Consider the following 20,801-nt stretch of genomic DNA (forward strand, 5'->3'; position numbering starts at 1 on the left):
CTCCAACTGTGAGGCAGCTAGTGTGAATAACTCAATCAATAAGAGCATTACCTGTAACAGACAAGTGTTTGAATCATCACCCTGGACAAGAATATAACTTTAATTTGTCCCTAAGTTACAGCTTTTACTGATAAGTAAATGGTTCGGGGGGAAAAAAGCACCAATGGAAACTACAAGATACTTCTTTTTCCAAACATCTGTGCTATCCACTTAAAATCTGGTATCAGATGAAATTGATGCAGTGATTAAAGCACTTGTAGCTAATCCACTTTATCTGCATGTGCACTCTTGGTAGGTGAAATTTATTCTTTTGATCACTGTCACAAGCTAAAATCTGTCAATGACAGAAGTATAGTTCCAAAGGTGTTTACACAGTATGTAATGTTAGGAACCAATCACTTTTACTTCCACTTCTGACATATTCTAAAATAATAACCAGTTTGGGTTTCATAATTTTCTGTTTGTATGCAGGGAAAACTACATACTGCACTTCATTACTATTCTGGCTATAAAGGTTTTGTATAGTAAACATACTCTTGATGAAATAGCAACAGTTTTGTGCGGCAAAGAACAATTAGCACAGATGTTACAAGAACAGTTGTCAAGTTGAGTGGCAGAATAGCTTCACAAAAGTAACATATCCACAATGAAAACTTGACACAGTAGCCTCATACACTCTTAACAAATACAGTGCACATACAGTGGTATTAAAGGAAGCTTGCTTCATAATTAAATCATCCCTTAAAGAACATTTTTAGAAAAGTTACACTTTTATATGGTGTGATTAATTCCCAATTGCAGACTTTAACACAATCTGACTTTATGTTGTTACATGAGTGCTTGCTGGTCGTGAACCTTTTCATACTCACACGTTGCTCATTCAGTAGTGCAATCAAGTCATGATTTTGGGGAAAGAGTGGCTATTTAAAAACAGTAGTAAGAAAATTATGTGATTTCTTTTTCACTGTAAAACACTGGCCATGCTTCTCTTCTTCCCAGTTTAACCAGTAAATTTCAGCCAATTGTTCAAAAGATTTTAAAAAATGAAAAAATAGTTTTATATGAACATCTTGTTCAAAAGTTATCTGCAGATTTAGTTTGTCAGATTCTGTGATGTCACCGAGCATTTTTTCTACTGTGTAAAATACCACCAAACGTCAAGTCACAAGAAACCATTTTTGGAAGTCCACAGTTTTTAGATGAGAGTATCACTCTCTTGAACAATGTTGTTGCTTAGGTAATGTTTACTGTGCAAGCATGATCTGAGGATGGTTGTTAGTCAACAGAAACCAGTTATCATCTGGTTGTAACTACACTGTATTGCAATCAATACCATTAAAATTTATAATAAATAATACTGATCACTGTGTCTCCCTCACTTGATGATGTCAGATCTTATAAATGACTGTGATGGCTGGGACTGACTGCTAGCATGTGAAAACACTCTAATGGGTGTTTTCAAGATTTTGTTTCAGTTAACAATAATATTATGATAACTTGAGGTACTGGACATAGATGATGTTGCACCATATGTATTGGAGATAAAGCAGAGTGGAAATCTCAGTCAAAACTGTTCTTTCAAAAAATCAAGTTTTGAATTATATCAATGTGATTCATGGATTACATTTTTCCAGAAAACATTGACCTTGTTTATGTTATGCATTATAAACTTAATCACTTGTTTTTAACACCAGTGAAGACTGAAATAACAAACACTTCACACGTTACCTAATTTCTAAGCTCCAAAATTAATTTACGCTCTTTGAGTTCATTAATTAAATTTTGGTCATTATGAAGCATCTGTTTGTTTTTATAAAATCTGGAATATATTATGTAATTAAATATTAATGTTACTTATTATGAAAGCTGCTACTATGCTGCCAAAAATTGCGTCCTAATATAGACATTTTTCCCATTTAATATGAACTTTTCCTAATGGATTTTGAACTGCACCTTAACAAGGTTTTACTACATTAAAAGTACAAGCACACACACTGCATTTATACCAAGTGGCTTTGATAAACTGTAAGAATTTTAATTTTTATAAATATTACCTTGTTCTGCCTTTATTCCAATATTGTTTTAAGCATTATGTTTACAGCTTCAGCAGTAGAAAAAATGTCCACAAATCAATTGTTTTAAGCGTTATGTTTACAGCTTCAGCAGTAGAAAAAATGTCCACAAATCAAGAAAAACTAAAGTGACATGTTACTTCAAGTGGAATTCACACATACAACAGCAAATTGTGTGAGTTTGTGTACATAAAACATCAACTCTGACTTTCATATACAAATAGGGCACTCACTGATTAGTATTTAGTGATTCAGTTATCCAGGCACCTGCCAGTCCATAAGTATCCGTGCCACCATACAGCTGGTTATAAAAATGTCTGTGATTAGTTTTAACAGAGTATTGAATTACAGCTCTGCAAAGGGCCAATATTTTTTCCTGAGACTTCACAGCAGTTCCCAAATCCAGAGACAACAGTTCCTGTTGGGAAAAAAGTACAGGTTTAAAACAAGGATTTTGAAATTCTTAAGTTGCTATCTGTGATAGTGTACAAGCAGCATGCAGAAAAGTTTGATTTTTTAAATTTCTTGTTGGAACAAAAAAATTTTACAAATCATAGAATACATCAGATGAGATTTTCATTCCACAGCAGAGTGTGCACTGATAAGAAACTTCTTCTTGGTTAAACAGTATGCCGGACTGAGGTTTGAACTCGGGATCTTTGCCTATCATGTGCAAGTACTCTACTGACTGAGCTACCCAAGCATGTCTCATGATCCAGTCCTCACAGGTAGGAGATGAGAAGGTGATGGAAGTAAAGCTGTGAGGACTGGGTCATGAGTCTGCTTAGGTTGCTCAGTCAGTAAGCACTTACTAGGTAAAGGTCCTGAGTTCAAGGCTCAATCCAGCACACAGTTGTAATCTGCAACAAAGTTCCATGGGATATATCGTTTACTGGAACTAAGATGCACACACTTTCTCTTTCTTTCCTACTTTTCTCTTTTTTGTGCATGTACACCCCCCCTCCCCCCCTCCTCCCCCGCGCAGCCTCTCCCCACCACTCAAACACACTATCTGTCTTTAGCTGAGTCAAGCGTAAATAGTTAAACATTATGACAAATGTTTGTCTGTGAGAATCAAAATAATTTTTGCAACACAGGAGAGCAGCTGAAAAGATCACATGTGTCTGCAGGTGATGATCAAAGGGGTTGCTTTGTTCAAAAGTCTACAGATACCAGAGACTGTAAACTGGTTCCTATTTTGATTGTACAAGAGGTGAGATTCATCCTACATGCCAGTCAGGGGGCCTGAAGATTGAGTGTAATGCTGAAACTGGCAGAAAAAAATAAAATAAAACCGGAAATTTAGATGGCTGAAGGTATTTTGATTTGACATTTTATATTGAACAGCCAAGGTCTCACAACCATCCAGTATGAAGATGGACTTACAGAGATGAACTCACTTGTCTTTTATCCTTCTCTGCTTAATCTCTGTTTCAACTAGTCAAACCCCCACCCCAACAAAAAAAAAACCTCCTGACTGCACCTAGCACAGCACTACCCTGTTCCTAATATGTCCCTGCATGCTCCAACATGCTGTACTACACCTTCCCCCACTCTATATCTACATTTACACTCCGTGGACCATTGTGAAGTGCATGCCAGAGGGTACATCCTCTTGTATTGCTTATTAGGGTTTGTAGTGTTTCGGAATATTTATAAACCTCCCAACACACCGTGGGGAAGCCGTCGACAAGAGATGTTTGTGAGTAAGTTGAATAAGGATAAATGTAGTGGGTAAGGGAAACTGTGTGTTTTCCTTTCTTGTATGCAGTGAATGTGGAGCAGGTGGAGCCAGCGAGAAGGAGACCAGTAAAAATGGTATTACAACCACTGGTTGTCTGGGAGTCATTTCTGCCATGGTGCAGCAAGTGCTTGAATCCGAGAGCCATGGAGTAAATGACGCAGCAACAAGGGTGTAATGAACATTTGAACAGCAGTAGCTTTTATCTGTTTTTGTTTGTTCCCTCAGTTCCTAAAGTACGTATGTACGGATGTTTTTGAATGTACTCAAGAGAGTGGTATTACCGTAGCAATTGTTTGTTGTGTTGTTTAAAGAAATAGTGAAAATGTTGGGCAAAATATACCCCTGTTTGTGAGAAGTGTGGCTATTTATTTAGTAGTGCAGCAAAGAGAACTTGCAGAAGTATTCTAGGAATCTTCACCGCAGTTGGATCGACAGGGAGGTGGCATGGAAGGATCCAGACCACCAAACAACTACTTTGAGAAGAGAGGATAAAGATAATACTACTTTCAAATGGCGGTGTATTAGGGGTGGCAAAATATTGCCCAGTTATATCGGCCAGGGACGCAACTTCCCACTAGTGCTGGTATAAGACCCTCACAAACCCCCAAAATAAACAACAGCAAGAAAATAGGGAAAAATACACCCCAAGTTTTTACCCATTCAATTCAAATATGGGGCATGGGAAAAGCAATAGTTTAAATGCCACTGTGCATACTGTAATTAATCTAATTTTATCCTCGTGATCCTTATGGGAGCGATATACAGGAGGTTCTAGTACATTCCTAGAGTCATTATCTAAATCTGGTTCTTCAAAGTTTGTTAGTAGACTTTCTCGAGATAGTTTCCGTCTATACTTAAGAGTCTGCCAATTCAGTTCTTTCAACACCTCAGTGATACTCTCCCATGGGTCAAACAAAGCTGTGATCATTCGTGCTGCCCTTGTCTGCATACATTAAATAACCCCTGCTAGTCTATTTGGCACAGGGCTCACACACTTCATCATTCTAGGATGGGTCACACTAATGATTTATAAGCATTTTCCTTTACATATTGAATGCATTTCCCTAGTATTCTACCAATAGACCAAAGTCTGCTACCTACTTTCCCATGACTAAACCTATGTGATCAGCCACCTTTATGTTACTAGTATGTGTTACACCTAAGTATCTGTATGAGTTTACAGATTCAAGCTGTCACTCGCTAATATTATATTCACAGGATGTCCGCCTCCTTGGCTGAGTGGTCAGTGTGTGTCACTGCCATGCAACAGGCCCGGGCTACATTCCCAGCTATGCTCAGGAACTGGGTGTTGTGTTGGACATCATCATTTTATCATCATCCACATGCAAATCTCCCAATGTGGTGCCACCTTAAAAGACTTGCAACTTGGTTGATGAAATCTGATCATTTCATTTCATAGGATACCATGTTTTTTGTTTTGTTTTGCGAGGTGCACAGTTTTACATTTTAGGACATTTAAAGCAAGCTGCCAGTCACTGCACCACTTTGAAATCTTTTCCACTGACTCTAATATCTATTTAACTAATGTTTTCAGTGGTGCGAGAATTAAGTTAGAGCAATACTCCTGAGTTTTTCTTTGTAAAGAACATTTGAAAAGAGAGTTAAGCATGTCTGCTTTTGCTTTGCTAATCTCAACTTCAGTTCCAGTCTCATCAACGAGAGGCTCAACACTAACTTTGGTGCCACTAACAGCCTTTACATACGACCAGAATTTCTTTGGGTTTTGTGAAAAATCATTTCACAATATTCTGATGCAGTAGTCACTGAAGGCTCCAGGCATTGCTCTCTTGGCTGACAAACACGTTTCATTTGGTATCTCTCTATCTATAGCCCCATGCTTTGTTTTATCCCAATTACGAAGTATTCTCTGTTTCTTTAGAAGTTTCTTTACAGATTCTGCATACCAAGGAGGAACTCTCCCATTATGAACTGTCCTACTAGGTACATAACTATCCAGTGCATGGTCAACTATTTTTTTACACCTGAGTCATAGTTCATCTACATGTTCCAGTTCTGAGCTAAAAGTTTCAAGTTCATCATTGAGGTATGACAAGATTGTTTCTCTGTCTACTTAATTGAAAATATAAATCTTTCTGCTTGTTCTAGTTGCCCTCACTGTTTTGATTATCAGTGCTGCTATAACTGTCTCATGGTCACTGATACCAGTTTCAGTATGGACTTCCCCAAAGAGGTCAGGTCTGTTTGTTGCCATTAGATCTAATATATTTACATCATGGGTGGGATTCTGAACTATGTGTTCTAGGTAGTTTTCAGAGAAGGCTTTCAGTAACACTTCACAGGATGTCTTGTCATGCCCACCACAAATAAAACTATAATTATCCCAATTCATTGTTGGACAATTAAAGCGTCCAATGGTTATGGTACCATTAGGGAACTTATGTGCAAGTGAATTGAGGTGTTCTCTAAAGCTCTGGCTACATCAGGAGGAGAATCTGATGGTCATAGTAAGATCCTACTACAATATTTTGCCCATCCTTGATACTGAGCCTCATCTAAACAACCTCACATGTGGCTTCAGTTTCTTGTCCACCGCAGCCAATACACTACCCAGATGCTTTTCTGTTTCCCTATCAACTTGGTATTACAGACGCGCGAAATTTGGCATGGACTTCAATGCGAGATGCCTTTAATAGGTTCCGCAACGATACATTGTCTCAAAATTTGGTAGAAAATCCGAAGAAATTCTGGTTGTATGTAAAGTACACAAGCGGCAAGACGCAGTCAATACCTTCACTGTGCAGTATTGATGGTACTGTTACCGACGACTGTGCCGCTAAAGCGGAGTTCTTGAACGCAGTTTTCCGAAATTCCTTCACCAGGGAAGACGAATGGAATATTCCAGAATTTGAAACACGAACAGCTGCTAGCATGAGTTTCTTAGAAGTAGATACCTTAGGGGTTGCGAAGCAACTCAAATCGCTTGATACGGGCTAGTCTTCAGGTCCAGATTGTATACCGATTAGGTTCCTTTCAGATTACACTGATACAATAGCTCCCTACTTAGCAATCATATACAACCGCTCGCTCACCGATAGATCTGTACCTGCAGATTGGAGAATTGCGCAGGTTGCACCAGTGTTTAAGTAGGGTAGTAGGAGCAATCCATCGAATTATAGACCTATATCATTGACGTTGGTTTGCAGTAGGGTTTTGGAGCATATACTGTATTCAAACATTATGAATCACCTCAAAGGGAACGATCTATTGATACGTAATCAGCATGGTTCTTATGCAACGCAGCTAGCTCTTTATTCGCATGAAGTAATGGCCGCTATCGACAGGGGATCTAAAGTTGATTCCGTATTTCTAGATTTCCGGAAAGCTTTTGACACCGTTCCTCACCAGCGACTTCCAATCAAGCTGTGGGCCTATGGGGTATTGTCTTAGTTGTGCGACTGGATTCATCATTTCCTGTCAGGAAGGTCACAGTTCGTAGTAATAGACGGCAAATCATCAAGTTAAACTGAAGTGATATCAGGTGTTCCCCAGGGAAGCGTCCTGGGACCTCTGCTGTTCCTGATCTATATAAATGACCTGGGTGACAATCTGAGCAGTTCTCTTAGGTTTTTCACAGATGATGCTGTAATTTACTGTCTAGTAAGGTCATCCGAAGACCAGTATCAGTTGCAAAGCGATTTAGAAAAGATTGCTGTATGGTATGGCAGGTGGCAGTTGACGCTAAATAACGAAAAGTGTGAGGTGATGCACACGAGTTCCAAAAGAAATCCTTTGGAATTCGATTACTCGATAAATAGTAAAATTCTCAGGGCTGTCAATTCAACTAAGTACCTGGGTGTAAAAATTACGAACAACTTCAGTTGGAAAGACCACATAGACAATATTGTGGGGAAGGCGAGCCAAAGGATGCATTTCATTGGCAGGACACTTAGAAGATGCAACAAGTCCACTAAAGAGACAGTTTACACTACACTTGTGCGTCCTCTGTTAGAATATTGCTGCGTGGTGTGGGATCCTTACCAGGTGAGATTGACGGAGGTCATCAAAAGGGTGCAAAAAAGGGCAGCTTGTTTTGTATTATCACGTAATAGGGGAGAGAGTGTGGCAGATATGATATGCGAGTTGGGATGGAAGTCATTAAAGCAAAGATGTTTTTCGTCATGGCAAGATCTATTTACGAAATTTCAGTCACCAACTTTCTCTTCCGAATGCAAAAATATTTTGTTGAGCCCAACCTACATAGGTAGGAATGATCATCAAAATAAAATAAGAGAAATTAGCTCAAGGGAGATAGTATGATTGTGGTTCGATGAACCCTCTGCCAAGCACTTAAATGTGAATTGCAGAGTAATCATGTAGATGTAGATGCTTAACTTCTACCCAAAGATCTCACTACCATCAACTGCAGGTTTTAACCAGCTTTCTTTGCCTAAAATTATGTACCTTCAGCATTCCTTAGGAGTGCTTTGCCCCTACCCTGCTCTCCCAGCCCTTCCCCACCGCAGCCTTCTCCTTACCCCCACCATCCAAGCCAGATTGATTCTCCCATGAGGTGCAGTTGCAGTCCACAGTCTGACCTCAGTGGTCAGAGAGAGCTGTCATGTGTGTTGGTGTGAGTTATGCTTGTGTGTGCATTTTTTCTGCTTCAGAAGAAGGCCTTTGGCCAAAAGCTTAGAAGTATAACAGTCTATTCATTGTGCCTGTCTGCAGCTCAGGGTCTCTTCCATACAGTGAGTAGCAATCTATCCTTTTCAAAATATTGCCATTATTCCATCCAGGACTTCCCATTGTTTCATTTCAGATTAGTGTTATATAAATGTTACCAATTCTGTAATCATCCACAAAAAAATTATCAGTTGGGTTTGTGCAGTTCTTTGCCATTCTTGTGGGAAAGTTGACGACTGTCCTCAGATTAAAAGAGCTTATTACATTCTCAAAATCTGTCCTGTCACTATTAGAGGAAAGAAATTTACATTAAAATCACAAAGCATGATTATTTCCTTAGTTTTTGATAAAAGCCAGGTTAAAAGAGATTCTAATTTATTGAGAAATACATCCAGCTTTCCTGAGAGAGCTCTGTAAACAATAATCACTAAAAATAGGCAATGTATTAACAGGGAACTGAATCCAACAGGATTCAAAATGTTGATAAACAGAATAATTTATGTTGGTTTATGCCAGGTACATGCTAGAAATCATTATGCTAGTGAAAAAAGACATTAAGGTCACAAACAGGAACCTGGAAATTCACAACCATAGTACCGGCCATATGGTTAACAGAAGATTAACTTTAATAACAAAATGCCCTTATGTCTAAGGAGCTGGTTTTCACAATTTGTTATCAAATGCTCTTAAGATGTCGAGTGGAGATACTTTTAAAAAGTGACTCAAACAGTGACTTATCGATAAATGTCCATGTAACTGGATTTTACAAGAATAGTAACACAAGCAACAATCATGTCATAGAAATTAGTAGGAAAGTGTGCATAAAACCAACTGTTCACTGTCAAATGAATTATGGTTCCACTATTTGAATTATTTAATTGTAGCATATTGTAAAAAATATTATTGTAATTTATGCTTTATTGACAATGTCCATGTACTTAAAATTATGTGATGAGAGAAGAAGATAAATTGAAATCCATGAGGCTTTAATCATGTTTTCCTGAACTATACCCCCTGGCTCCGACCCACGTATAGGACGTTACTGAATGAGTTTTTAAGATTTGGGGACATGTAGGGATAAATTTTAAACATTTTTAAACAAGGACCATATCTCCAGATAAATGAAAAAGTTTTTACAGTACAATGGAAATTATGTTTCCTTTCTTGTTTTTTGACAAATCTTCTAAGAATTTGGTACAGAACTTTAATGACAGCTCCAATCAAATGATAAATCAAATCTTTGCCTTCACAGCTTTGCAACACCAAAATACATTACATTAAATGTTCAGAATTAAAACTAACAACTATATTGCACATATATATCAGATCATGCAATGTCATATCCTGTTTTGTATTACACTTTGTACAATTCCATATTGCCAAAAGCTGTGAAGATGCACTCAGTAGGTTCATCTACTGTTTCTACTGACACTGAGTACACAATGGCCTTTGTGTATCTCACCAGATGGTTTAAAGGTATGACACTGGGCTTGAATTTGAGAGGATGGTGGTTTTAATTCTAATCTGCCCACCCGTATTTAGTGTGGTATCACATATCGATACCACCTCACAGGCATCAAAGTTGGTAATGGAACTGCAAGTTTCCATCAGATGCCAAAAGTAGTTGTGTGGAATGTGGCAGACACAATGGTGCATGCCCACTAAGACACACCTCCAGCGGCACCACACCTTGAGCGCCCTCTGCCGCCATGATATAGGACAGCCAGTGGCAGCCCCACTTGCACTCAGAGCCTCTATGTTATTTGATGCTATGCAGATGCCACTCAAGTCACAGCTCCGACACTATTGTTCATGTTTTAGCTCAAAGATCATCACCATTTTTGCTGCTGCATCAGCTAGACTCTATTTCTTGCTGCAATGTTTGCTGTGAGTCTTCATATGCTTGGAGAAATAAGAGTTTAGTAAATCTTTTGTTTGCTGTGTTAAATTGTTTGATAATCATTTCTACTCCTGTCCAGTTTTCCTATGACAACAGTTGTCGCATCACTCTGTAGCCCACCTCTCCTAACTATTGTGTATGAAGTCGTACACAACATACCTGGTGATGAGTACTAGAGCCTACATGTGGTCACCATCAAGTCTAATTGCTTTCTTCCTGTTCTGTCATCTGTTTGGTTAACCTTTTTCAGTTGCTTATCTTTTGTATCCCCAGTGTTTGCCTTGCTTATGCTCTTTATGTTGTAGGTTCCAAGGCTGCTGCTTTTGCACTCCTTCTCTTTCGCTCTCTTGTCTTTGTGCTATGTTTGCCTTTTGCTGTCTGTCTTGGTGCATTGCTTAACTGATAATAGCTACTCAGGCACAATCACTTGCTGTGGTGCATAAAATTGATCTAACTCGATTTAGTCAGTTTCAGAGTGATGCAACTACTTGAAGTGATGAATCACTTCATGGCAGCACAGATGATTTCACACAAGACGCCAGAATAATGGCAGTGCCACGGCTTGCACAGCCTGCGTACATGCCGCCATTTTGTGAGTTTGACGATGTGAAGGAAGACTGAACAGAGTACATTGCACAGTTCAGCATGTATATCACATCACATAAGGTACTGACAAATATTCTTGTTTCTGCACCATGGCAGAAGTGACTATTTGTAGGCTTTGCACAAAACCTTTTCCCACGTCGCACCCTGCACTAATACAACATGAGTACTTCTTGTAGGCACTTACAAAGTATTATGAGGACAGGGAAAAGTGACCGCTGCCCATTACAATTTCTTTAGATTGTGTAAGCAACAAGGACAGACATACCGTCAGTGGGTGATTGATTTGCAAGACCTTAATAGAGAGTACAGATTCAAATGTGACTGTGGCAAACATTACAATAATGCAATGATCTGTGATGCTATCAAGCACATTATAGCTGACTCTCGAATTCGATAACAGATTCTTAAATACCCAGATGCTTTCTTGCAACAAGTTCTGCAGATCTTTGACTATCAAGATTCCTGTGAAAGTGCAGCAGACAATTTTGTGGTAGCACCTCTTTGTTCTGTAGACAGACAAGGCCTCACCGCCAGTTCATAAACAGTGGTCTGGCCAACCACAGTCACAGCCATAGCCACAGTGCTCAGGCAAACACGTGTCACATCTGGCACAAGGTGTGAAGTCATGCCATTGCTGTAATAGAGCACACCGTTGCCGATCTTGCCCTTCATGTGAAGCAACTTTTGTTTTTTGCAGCAAACAGGAACATTTACAGTCTGTGTGCTTACACAAATAATATAAGGCTCATTCTTCTGCTACTCCTTCATGCAAATCTAAGTCATAAAGAGTATGTACTGAATTTTCAAAGCCCCAAGATGTGCATAACAACAATGTAATAGCCATTCAGGAAATGCTCCCAACTCATCTGCAGTGCTATGTGAAGACAACAGACTTTGGCCAAGACATTCCTGTCTTAAGCACTTGTAGGCTTACTGCAACTTTCTGAAATTTGACAAAGACAGTGACATTCACGATACTTTTCTCCCAAGATAGTGCCAATACTTTTGACCTAAATTCACTTGATTTGTTCAGGTTAAGCATTCAGGACAAAGTACTTTCTGTTCTTCTTTGATCCTCACGACAGTGTTGCTAAGTTATGTATAGAATTTCAGGGTTCATTTTCTGAGGGTTTATGCAAAACGAATAATTTTGTTGCCCATGTCATGATGAAGGACAATGCACAGTCACGTTTTCTCAGAGATCATCCTGTTTCTCATGTTCCTCAACAACAGGTGGGTAAGAAACTTTCTGCTTTGCAGCATAGTAGGGTTAAACACCCATTCCTAGCCATCAGTGGGAATCCCCTCTTATTATTCTAAAGAAACCGTCCGGCAGACTCCAGCTGTTCACTGATTTTAAGAAAACTGTGAATCCTCAAACAGTCATTGTCAGTTATCTCCTGCTGCACCTGGAAGAACTAATGGATAATTGAATGCCGGTTGTTATGTTTCTAAAATTGATTTGTGTGACCCTTATTTCCAAATACCTCTGGAAAAGCAGTTGTAACAAGTCTTTGTTATTAACACTCATCTGGCTCTCTTCAAAGTTTTATGATTGCCATTTGGCAGTGTGTCTGCACCCGCTATATTTCAGCAGTTTTTGGAACAGCTGATACTCAGGTTTGTGTTTGCTCAGATATTTGTGTTTTTTTCGGACTGAAATTGAGTCACAATCACATTTACTTCCTATTCGTGACCTTCCATCCCCACGCATTGTGCCAGAATTACAGTCTGTGTTAGGGAAGCTCACATATTATTCATGACACTGCTCAAATCATGGCTTCCTTGCATCCCTTGTGCAGGAAGAATGTTCCTTTCATTTGGTCACATGAATGTCAGTCTGCCAAAAGTTGAGGGATGCTTTGCTTACTGATAGATGCCTTGTTCATTTTGATCCAGCCAAACCTGGCATCTTGGCTGTGGATGCGTCTTCTTACAGCACTGGTGCAATTTTGTCACATAAATTTTGTGCTGTTGACAGGCTGACTGTCTCTGCTTCGAAGTTGTTGGACAAAGCTCAATCTAATGATTCACAAATTGAAAAAGAGGCTCTTGCCATTGACTATGGTGTCACTCAGTTTCACCAGTATCTTTTTGGCAGAAAATTATACTTGGTGACTGACCATAAACTTCTGCAATCTTTGTTTAGCCCTTCTCAGTCAGTCTAAGTTCAACATTCGAAGACTCCTCTGCTTTTTGTTGCTGCACTGATGCACAAGACACAGATGCTTCACACAGCTTTCCGCTTAATCACTGTAAAATTGCCCAGGCCACAGCTGTGGATCCTGATTAGAAGATTCTGTTGCCCTACATCCGCACTGGTCAGCCATACTCAGCCAAACAGATTTGTAGCTCTGTGACTGGCCAATACTTTGTCCATCAGCATGCTCTTGCAGTCCACCAAGGCATCATTCTACTTCACATCAATAATAATCAGTCACATGTTGGGTTCCCCAGGCTCTCCAGATTGACATGCTCCATTTGCAGCACCAATGTCACTGGCACATTGTTTGCACCAAGCACTTGGTGCAGTGTCATTGCTCTTCGCATGGTCTGGATGCACAAATTAAACAGTTGACTGCTCAGTGCGAATCCTGTCAACCCCGCCTCAGCAGTTCTTTGAATGGCCAAAGCCTCAAGCACCTTTGCGTTTGCACGTGGATTTTGGGGTTCCTTACTGGAATACACATTGCCTCATCAAAGTTGGCGCTTTCAGCAAACTTCCCTTCGTGATTCATAGCATTCTACTACAGCTCATCCAGGCCTTATTGTTGATCTTTTGCCTCAAGGAACTGTCTGAAATTGTAGAAACTGACAGCAGACCTCAATTTGCTGCCTCATAGTTTGAACAGTTTTGCACCACATCATGAGTGCAGCATTCCATCCAAAACGCAGCAGCAGATCTGAATGCTGTGTACAAACATTTAAGCAACAAATCAACAAACTTCACACACACACAGGATCACTATGTTGCTCCTCTTGCCTTCCTACCACTCTCAGCCACTTGATGCACCTTCATCAGCAGAGTTGTTACATGGACGGTGCCACCACCCCTTGATTTAGTTGCTGCACACACGCCAGTGGGCAGTGCCCACTCCGCCCAGACAAGTGAAGCATCACACTAACAGTTTGGTCTTTTACAGACTGTATGGTGGATGGAAGTGCTGGGAATGAGGCACCATTTGTATGTTTTCTGGATTTTGTGTGTTTCCCCTCGGGTACCAAAAGGATTGCTGCAATGCCACCAAAATCAAATTCGCCAAAGTGAACTGCATGATCCTGCTGTGAGCTTTGTGCTTTCAGATTCAGTGCCTGCCTAGAAGTAGTAGTCCTCACTGTATCCAGTTCCTGCACCGTGAGTACCAGTCCCACAACTGATGGAAGTTGATGCCCTTTCACAGTCATTGTCCTCTCAATGGCCAGAATTGTCTGGGGACGGGCCCCTCTTCCCAGTGGCTGTCCCAAGTGCCTCCTCGGGCCCTCTACAGTTGTCGAGATGCCTCCGTCTTCATTTGCTGCTCCGCCCGGTTTTACAGCTGGTGTTCCCAGGCAGGTTTATGCCAGGGCACAAGCCTCAGTTTTGGCTTGTGTCTGTTCATTGCCACCTGCTTCATCCCTCCTCCCTGTCATCACTCACTCATCTACATTACACGGAGGTTTGGGGGCGAGGGATTTGGTGCCACATATCACATATTGATATCAACCCACGTGCGTCAAAGTTGGCAATGGAATTGCAAGTTTCTGTTAGATGTCTATCGGGGTCGCACGGGATCTGACAGACACAGTGGTGTGCACATGCTGAGACATGCCTCCAGTGGCACCATACTATGAGCACCCTATCCTGCCGCAATATAGGACAGCTTGCGGCAGCCACACAGCTCCACTCACAGTTGGAGCCTCTTCGCTATGTGATGCTACACAGACGCTGCCTAGTTCTGGCTCTGATTCCATAATTCGTGCTTTACTTCAGGGAGTATCATCATTGTTGCTATTGTATGAGCTGGACTCTATTTCTTGCTGCATTATTTGTAATGAATCTTTGTATGGTTGGATAAATACAAGCCAAGCAAATTTTTTGTTCGTTGTGTTAACTGGTTCGCTAATCATTTCTGCTCCTGCCTAGTTTTCCAACGACAACAGTTGCCTCATCTCCGTCTAGTCGATCTCTCCTTACCAATGTGTATGAAGTCATACACAAAATTTAGGATTCTCATGTTTTCCCTAAATCACTACATCAAATACCAGAACTGGTCCTTTAAAATAACATGGCCAACATCCTTCCTCTTCCTTGCCCAACCTGAGCTTGTGTTTTGTCTATAATGACATTGTTGTGGATATTAAGCTCTAATATTCCTTTCCTATATATTCTCACAGGAAAATGTACAGAGTAATGAGGCCAGGACATCTACTTCCAAATATACTCTACTTGTGAGGTATCCTACGACCAAATGATGGAAGTGCGGTGTAGCATCACTATGCTCATAGCATATTCTGGCACACAAATTACAACGAATTATCTGTCGGTAACTCAAGCTAGACATACTCTAGAAAATTCCCCATCTTTCTATTTACGAACTGACAAGTTGCACTGACATTCTCATGTGCTTGTCCATAACACAAATGCATTATCAGTCAGCTACATACTCCAAATATACAATTAGATGCAAGATGACAGATTGTTTTCAAGTCATTTGATGTTATGGAGGTACGTACACAGATACAAGGTCCAACTAAAGCATGATAAACAAACAACTATACAATGACTCAGACAATGTGCATGTTTACCTTCTTCCTCATGTTTACATTGTCCTAGCTGAATCACTTCACGGTAGCAGAGTTACTGAAGGATTGGGAATTCAAACAACCCGCAACAATGTAGATATTTTATACTCATTTTAGGTCAAGTAGTACATGCTGAGAAATGTTCGAAATGTCACTCTATAAAACACTCAGATTTTGAACAACACATTCAATAACACCAAGATTAGATTAGATTAGATTTACTTTCATTCCAATTGAACCGTAGTGAGGAGGTCCTCCAGGATGTGGAACATGTCAGAAAAACAACAATACATGACAAATATTTACAACTAAAACAAATAAGCTAATATACCATTCCACAGGTCCCAAGTGGAATGATCGTCATTTTTTAATGAACACTAAGAGTCATTTTACAAATACTAATGCATTGAATTTAAAATAAAAAAGTTTTTTATTTATTTATAAGATAATAAACATGTAATACAACTACTGTAATACTTATTTACAATGAACACATTACTGCACTGAAATGGTGCAGAAGTTGGAGTATACTTACACACACACACACACACAAATTTTCAATGAACACATTACTGCACTGAAATTGTGCAGAAGTTATGTTGTACTTATATACAAATCAGTTGGTTTTACTAAGAAATTCATCAATGGAGTAGAAGGAGTGTTGTAGTGTTGTTGTTGTGGTCTTCAGTCCTGAGATGTTTGATGCAGCTCTCCATGCTACTCTATCCTGTGCAAGCTTCTTCATCTCCCAGTACCTACTGCAACCTACATCCTTCTGAATCTGCTTAGTGTATTCATCTCTTGGTCTCCCCCTACGATTTTTACCCCCCACGCTGCCATCCAATACTAAATTGGTGATCCCTTGATGCCTCAGAACATTTCCTACCAACCGATCCCTTCTTCTGGTCAAGTTGTGCCACAAACTCCTCTTCTCCCCAATCCTATTCAGTACCTCCTTATTAGTTATGTGATCTACCCATCTAATCTTCAGCATTCTTCTGTAGCACCACATTTCGAAAGCTTCTATTCTCTTCTTGTCCAAACTATTTATCGTCCATGTTTCACTTCCATCCATGGCTACACTCCATACAAATACTTTCAGAAAAGATTTCCTGACACTTAAATCTATACTCGATGTTAACAAATTTCTCTTCTTCAGAAACACTTTCCTTGCCATTGCCAGTCTACATTTTATATCCTCTCTACTTCGACCATCATCAGTTATTTTGCTCCCCAAATAGCAAAACTCCTTTACTACTTTAAGTGTCTCATTTCCTAATCTATTACCCTCAACATCACCCGACTTAATTCAACTACATTCCATTATCCTCGTTTTGCTTTTGTTGATGTTCATCTTATATCCTCCCTTCAAGACACCATCCATTCCGTTCAACTGCTCTTCCAAGTCCTTTGCTGTCTCTGACAGAATTACAATGTCGTTGGCAAACCTCAAAGTTTTTATTTCTTCTCCATGGATTTTAATACCTACTCCGAATTTTTCTTTTGTTTCCTTTACTGCTTGCTCAATATACAGATTGAATAACATCGGGGAGACGCTACAACCCCAACCACTGCTTCCCTTTCATGTCCCTCGACTCTTATAACTGCCATCTGGTTTCTGTACAAATTGTAAATAGCCTTTCGCTCCCTGTATTTTACCCCTGCCACCTTTAGAATTTGAAAGAGAGTATTTCAGTTAACATTGTCAAAAGCTTTCTCTAAGTCTACAAATGCTAGAAACATAGGTTTGCCTTTCCTTAATCTTTCTTCTAAGATAAGTCGTAAGGTCAGTATTGCCTCACGTGTTCCAGTATTTCTATGGAATCCAAACTGATCTTCCCCGAGGTCGGCTTCTACTAGTTTTTCCATTCGTCTGTTAAGAATTCGCGTTAGTATTTGGTCACCAATAAATCCTTTAGGCTTCTATTAAACTGAATTTCATTGGTTGTTAAGCTTTTTATGACCGCTGACAAGTTATTGAAAATGTGTGTTCCTGAATAATGCACACCTTTTTGTACCAGACTAAGTGACTTTAAATCCTTGTGAAGATTATTCTTATTCCTAGTATTGATTCCATGAATTGAGCTGTTGGTTTGAAAAAGTGATATATTTTTAATGACAAATTTCATTAAGGAATAAATATATTGGGAAGCAGTAGTTAGTATCCCTAGTTCCCTAAACAGGCTTCTGCAGGATGTTCTTGAGTTCACACCACATATAATTCTTACTGCACGTTTTTGTGCCCGGAAAACTTCAGCTTGGCTTGATGAATTACCCCAAAAAATAATGCCATATGACATTATGGAATGAAAGTAAGCATAATATGCCAGATTTTTCATTTTTCTATCCCCTATGTCTGACAAAATTCGCATTGCAAACAGAGATTTGTTAAGACGCTTCAGCAGTTCTGTGGTGTGCTCCTCCCAGTTGAATTTATTATCGAGCTGTAATCCCAAGAATTTAACACTGTCCACTTCTTCTATCTTCTTGTCATCGTATGTTAGACATATACTCTTGGGACACCCTTTACAAGTTCTGAACTGCATGTAGTGTGTTTTTTCAAAGTTTAGTGACAAAGAATTGGCTAGGAACCAGTGATTAATGTCCACAAATATTTTATTGGCTGATCTTTCTAAGACTACATTTGATTTGCTATTTATTGCAATGTTTGTATCATCGGCAAACAAAACAAACTTGGCATCTGGTAATGTTACTGATGAAAGGTCATTGATATACACAAGAAAAAGTAAGGGCCCCAAAATGGAACCTTGTGGGACCCCACATGTAATTAGTTCCCAGTTGGATGATGCCTGATAGCTTGATACATGTCTCTTTCCTAATAACACCCTTTGTTTCCTGCCAGAGATATAAGATTTGAACCATTTTGCAGCGTTTCCTGTTACACTATAATATTCTAGTTTACTTAAAAGGATATTGTGATTTACACAGTCAAATGCCTTTGACAGATCACAAAATATACCAGTTGCCTGCAATTTTTTGTCTAATGAATTAAGCACATTTTCACTGTAAGTGTAGATAGCCTTCTCAATATCAGAACCTTTTAGAAATCCAAACTGTGACTTTGACAGTATGTTATTTGAGATAAGATGGTTATAAAGACGACTGTACATTACTTTTTCGAAAATTTTTGAGAATGCTGGCAACAGTGAAATTGGACGGAAATTTGATGCTATTTCTTTACTCCCTTCTTAAACAGTGGCTTAACTTCAGCATATTTCAGCCATTCAGGAAATATTCCACTGATAAACGACTGGTTACACAGATAGCTTAATATGTTACTTAGCTCAGAATCACATTCTTTAATTAACTTTGTTGATATTTCATCATACCCACTAGATGTTTTTGATTTTAAAGATTTTATGATGGACATTATTTCTGTTGGGGTAGTGAGGGTCAAATTCATATTATGGAAGTTACTTGAAATGTCTGGTCTAAGGTAATCCATAGCAGCATCTACCGCACCTGACAACCCCATCTTTTCAGTAACAGTTATAAAATGTTTGTTAAAAAGTTCTGCAACACTATACACATCTGTCACCAATGTATCATTTACTCTTAATGCTATTTGTTCCTCTTCATGTCTGGTTCTACCGGTCTCCTCCTTCACTATATCCCATATTGTCTTTATTTTGTTATCTGATATGACTATCTTTTCCTTGTAATATATTTGCTTTGACATCCGTATTACAGTCTTTAATATTTTGCAGTATTTCTGATAATGTGCTATAGCATCAACATTGGAAATGTTTCGGATTGACAGATACAGTTTTCTTTTTGTTTTACAAGATACCCCTATTCCTCGAGTAATCCATGACTTCTTTGTAGACTTTGCTCTAACCTTGGTAAGTTTTGGGGCAAAGCAGTGTTCGAATAAGGTAAGCACTTTATTAGCAAAAATGTTATATTTTTCATTCATGCCATGAGCACTGTAAACATCAGTCCAGTGAATGTCTCTGAGGAGTGTCCTAAAATAATCAATTTTTGGCTTACTGATTACCCTCTTGAGCTCAGATTTAACAGATTTTATATCCTGTTCAGTATTAACATTTAACAGAAGGAACTGCATGTCATGGTCTGAGAGGCCATTGACTATTGGTTTTGTAATATAATTTTGTTCATTGGACTTTTCTATACAGATATTATCAATGGCTGTTTGTGAGCAAGTTGCTATCCTAGTGGGGAACTTTAATGTGGGAATTAAGTTGAATGATAGTGTCACTAACTCAAATAAGTTCTTATTGGGAGAGTCTTTAAGGAAATCTACATTGAAATCACCAGCAACCACTATTTCTTTGTTTTTGGTTGTTAAATGGGCCAGTACAGCTACAAGGTGGTTTAAAAACAGATTAAAGTTACCTGCAGGTGCTCGATATACACTTAATATTATGAAGGATTTTTTGTGAAAATCTAATTCTGTTGCACATGCTTCCATATGCTGTTCTAGGCAAAATTTATGAATGTCTATGTTCTTAAATTTATGACAGTTCCTGATGAATGTGGCAACTCCTCCTTTCTCCATTTCTGATCTACAAAAGTGAGATGCTAACCTAAACCCTGTAACACTTAAAAAGTTCTATACCAGTGGTCACATGATGTTCAGAGAGGCAGATTATGTCAGCTGGGTTTGAAGACTCTAATTCATCTATGCAGATAGTTAATTCATTAATTTTATTTCTCAGTCCTCGAATATTTTGATGCAATAAAGATAGCTGACATTTCACATTGACTGAGTTAAAACTGGGTGGAGTTAAAATATCTGCTGACAGTTGAAAATTCTTAACCAATGGCTGTTTATGCCAAGTACAACATCATTTTGTTGCAGGCTCATATAAGTTCTTCTAATGGTCTTCATCCTGACAATACAAAAACATTTCTTAAAAGACAAGTTTTTGATAACATTCATTTAAAGGTACAAATAATTCCTTGATTAATGGGCTGAATTAGGCTTGCAATATTGAGTGGGAAAACTCCATAGGCCTAATTATTTGTCCATTTTTCAACTGAGTTTCCA

At 39.0% G+C, this 20,801-nt stretch overlaps 1 protein-coding gene across 1 annotated transcript in view; it reads right to left on the reverse strand.

Moving 5' to 3' along the window:
* The window catches only part of LOC126259199 (acidic amino acid decarboxylase GADL1), a 193,181-nt gene that overhangs the window by 119,962 nt on the left and 52,418 nt on the right, over positions 1–20,801 (reverse strand). Inside the window, exon 2 of the mRNA XM_049955790.1 lies at positions 2,306–2,490. Within this exon, the coding sequence (XP_049811747.1) occupies positions 2,306–2,490 (185 nt within the window). The remainder of the gene's footprint in view (positions 1–2,305; positions 2,491–20,801) is intronic.

This window comes from Schistocerca nitens, chromosome 5 (genome assembly GCF_023898315.1).
Source record: "Schistocerca nitens isolate TAMUIC-IGC-003100 chromosome 5, iqSchNite1.1, whole genome shotgun sequence".
Taxonomy (NCBI): Eukaryota; Metazoa; Arthropoda; class Insecta; order Orthoptera; family Acrididae; genus Schistocerca; species Schistocerca nitens.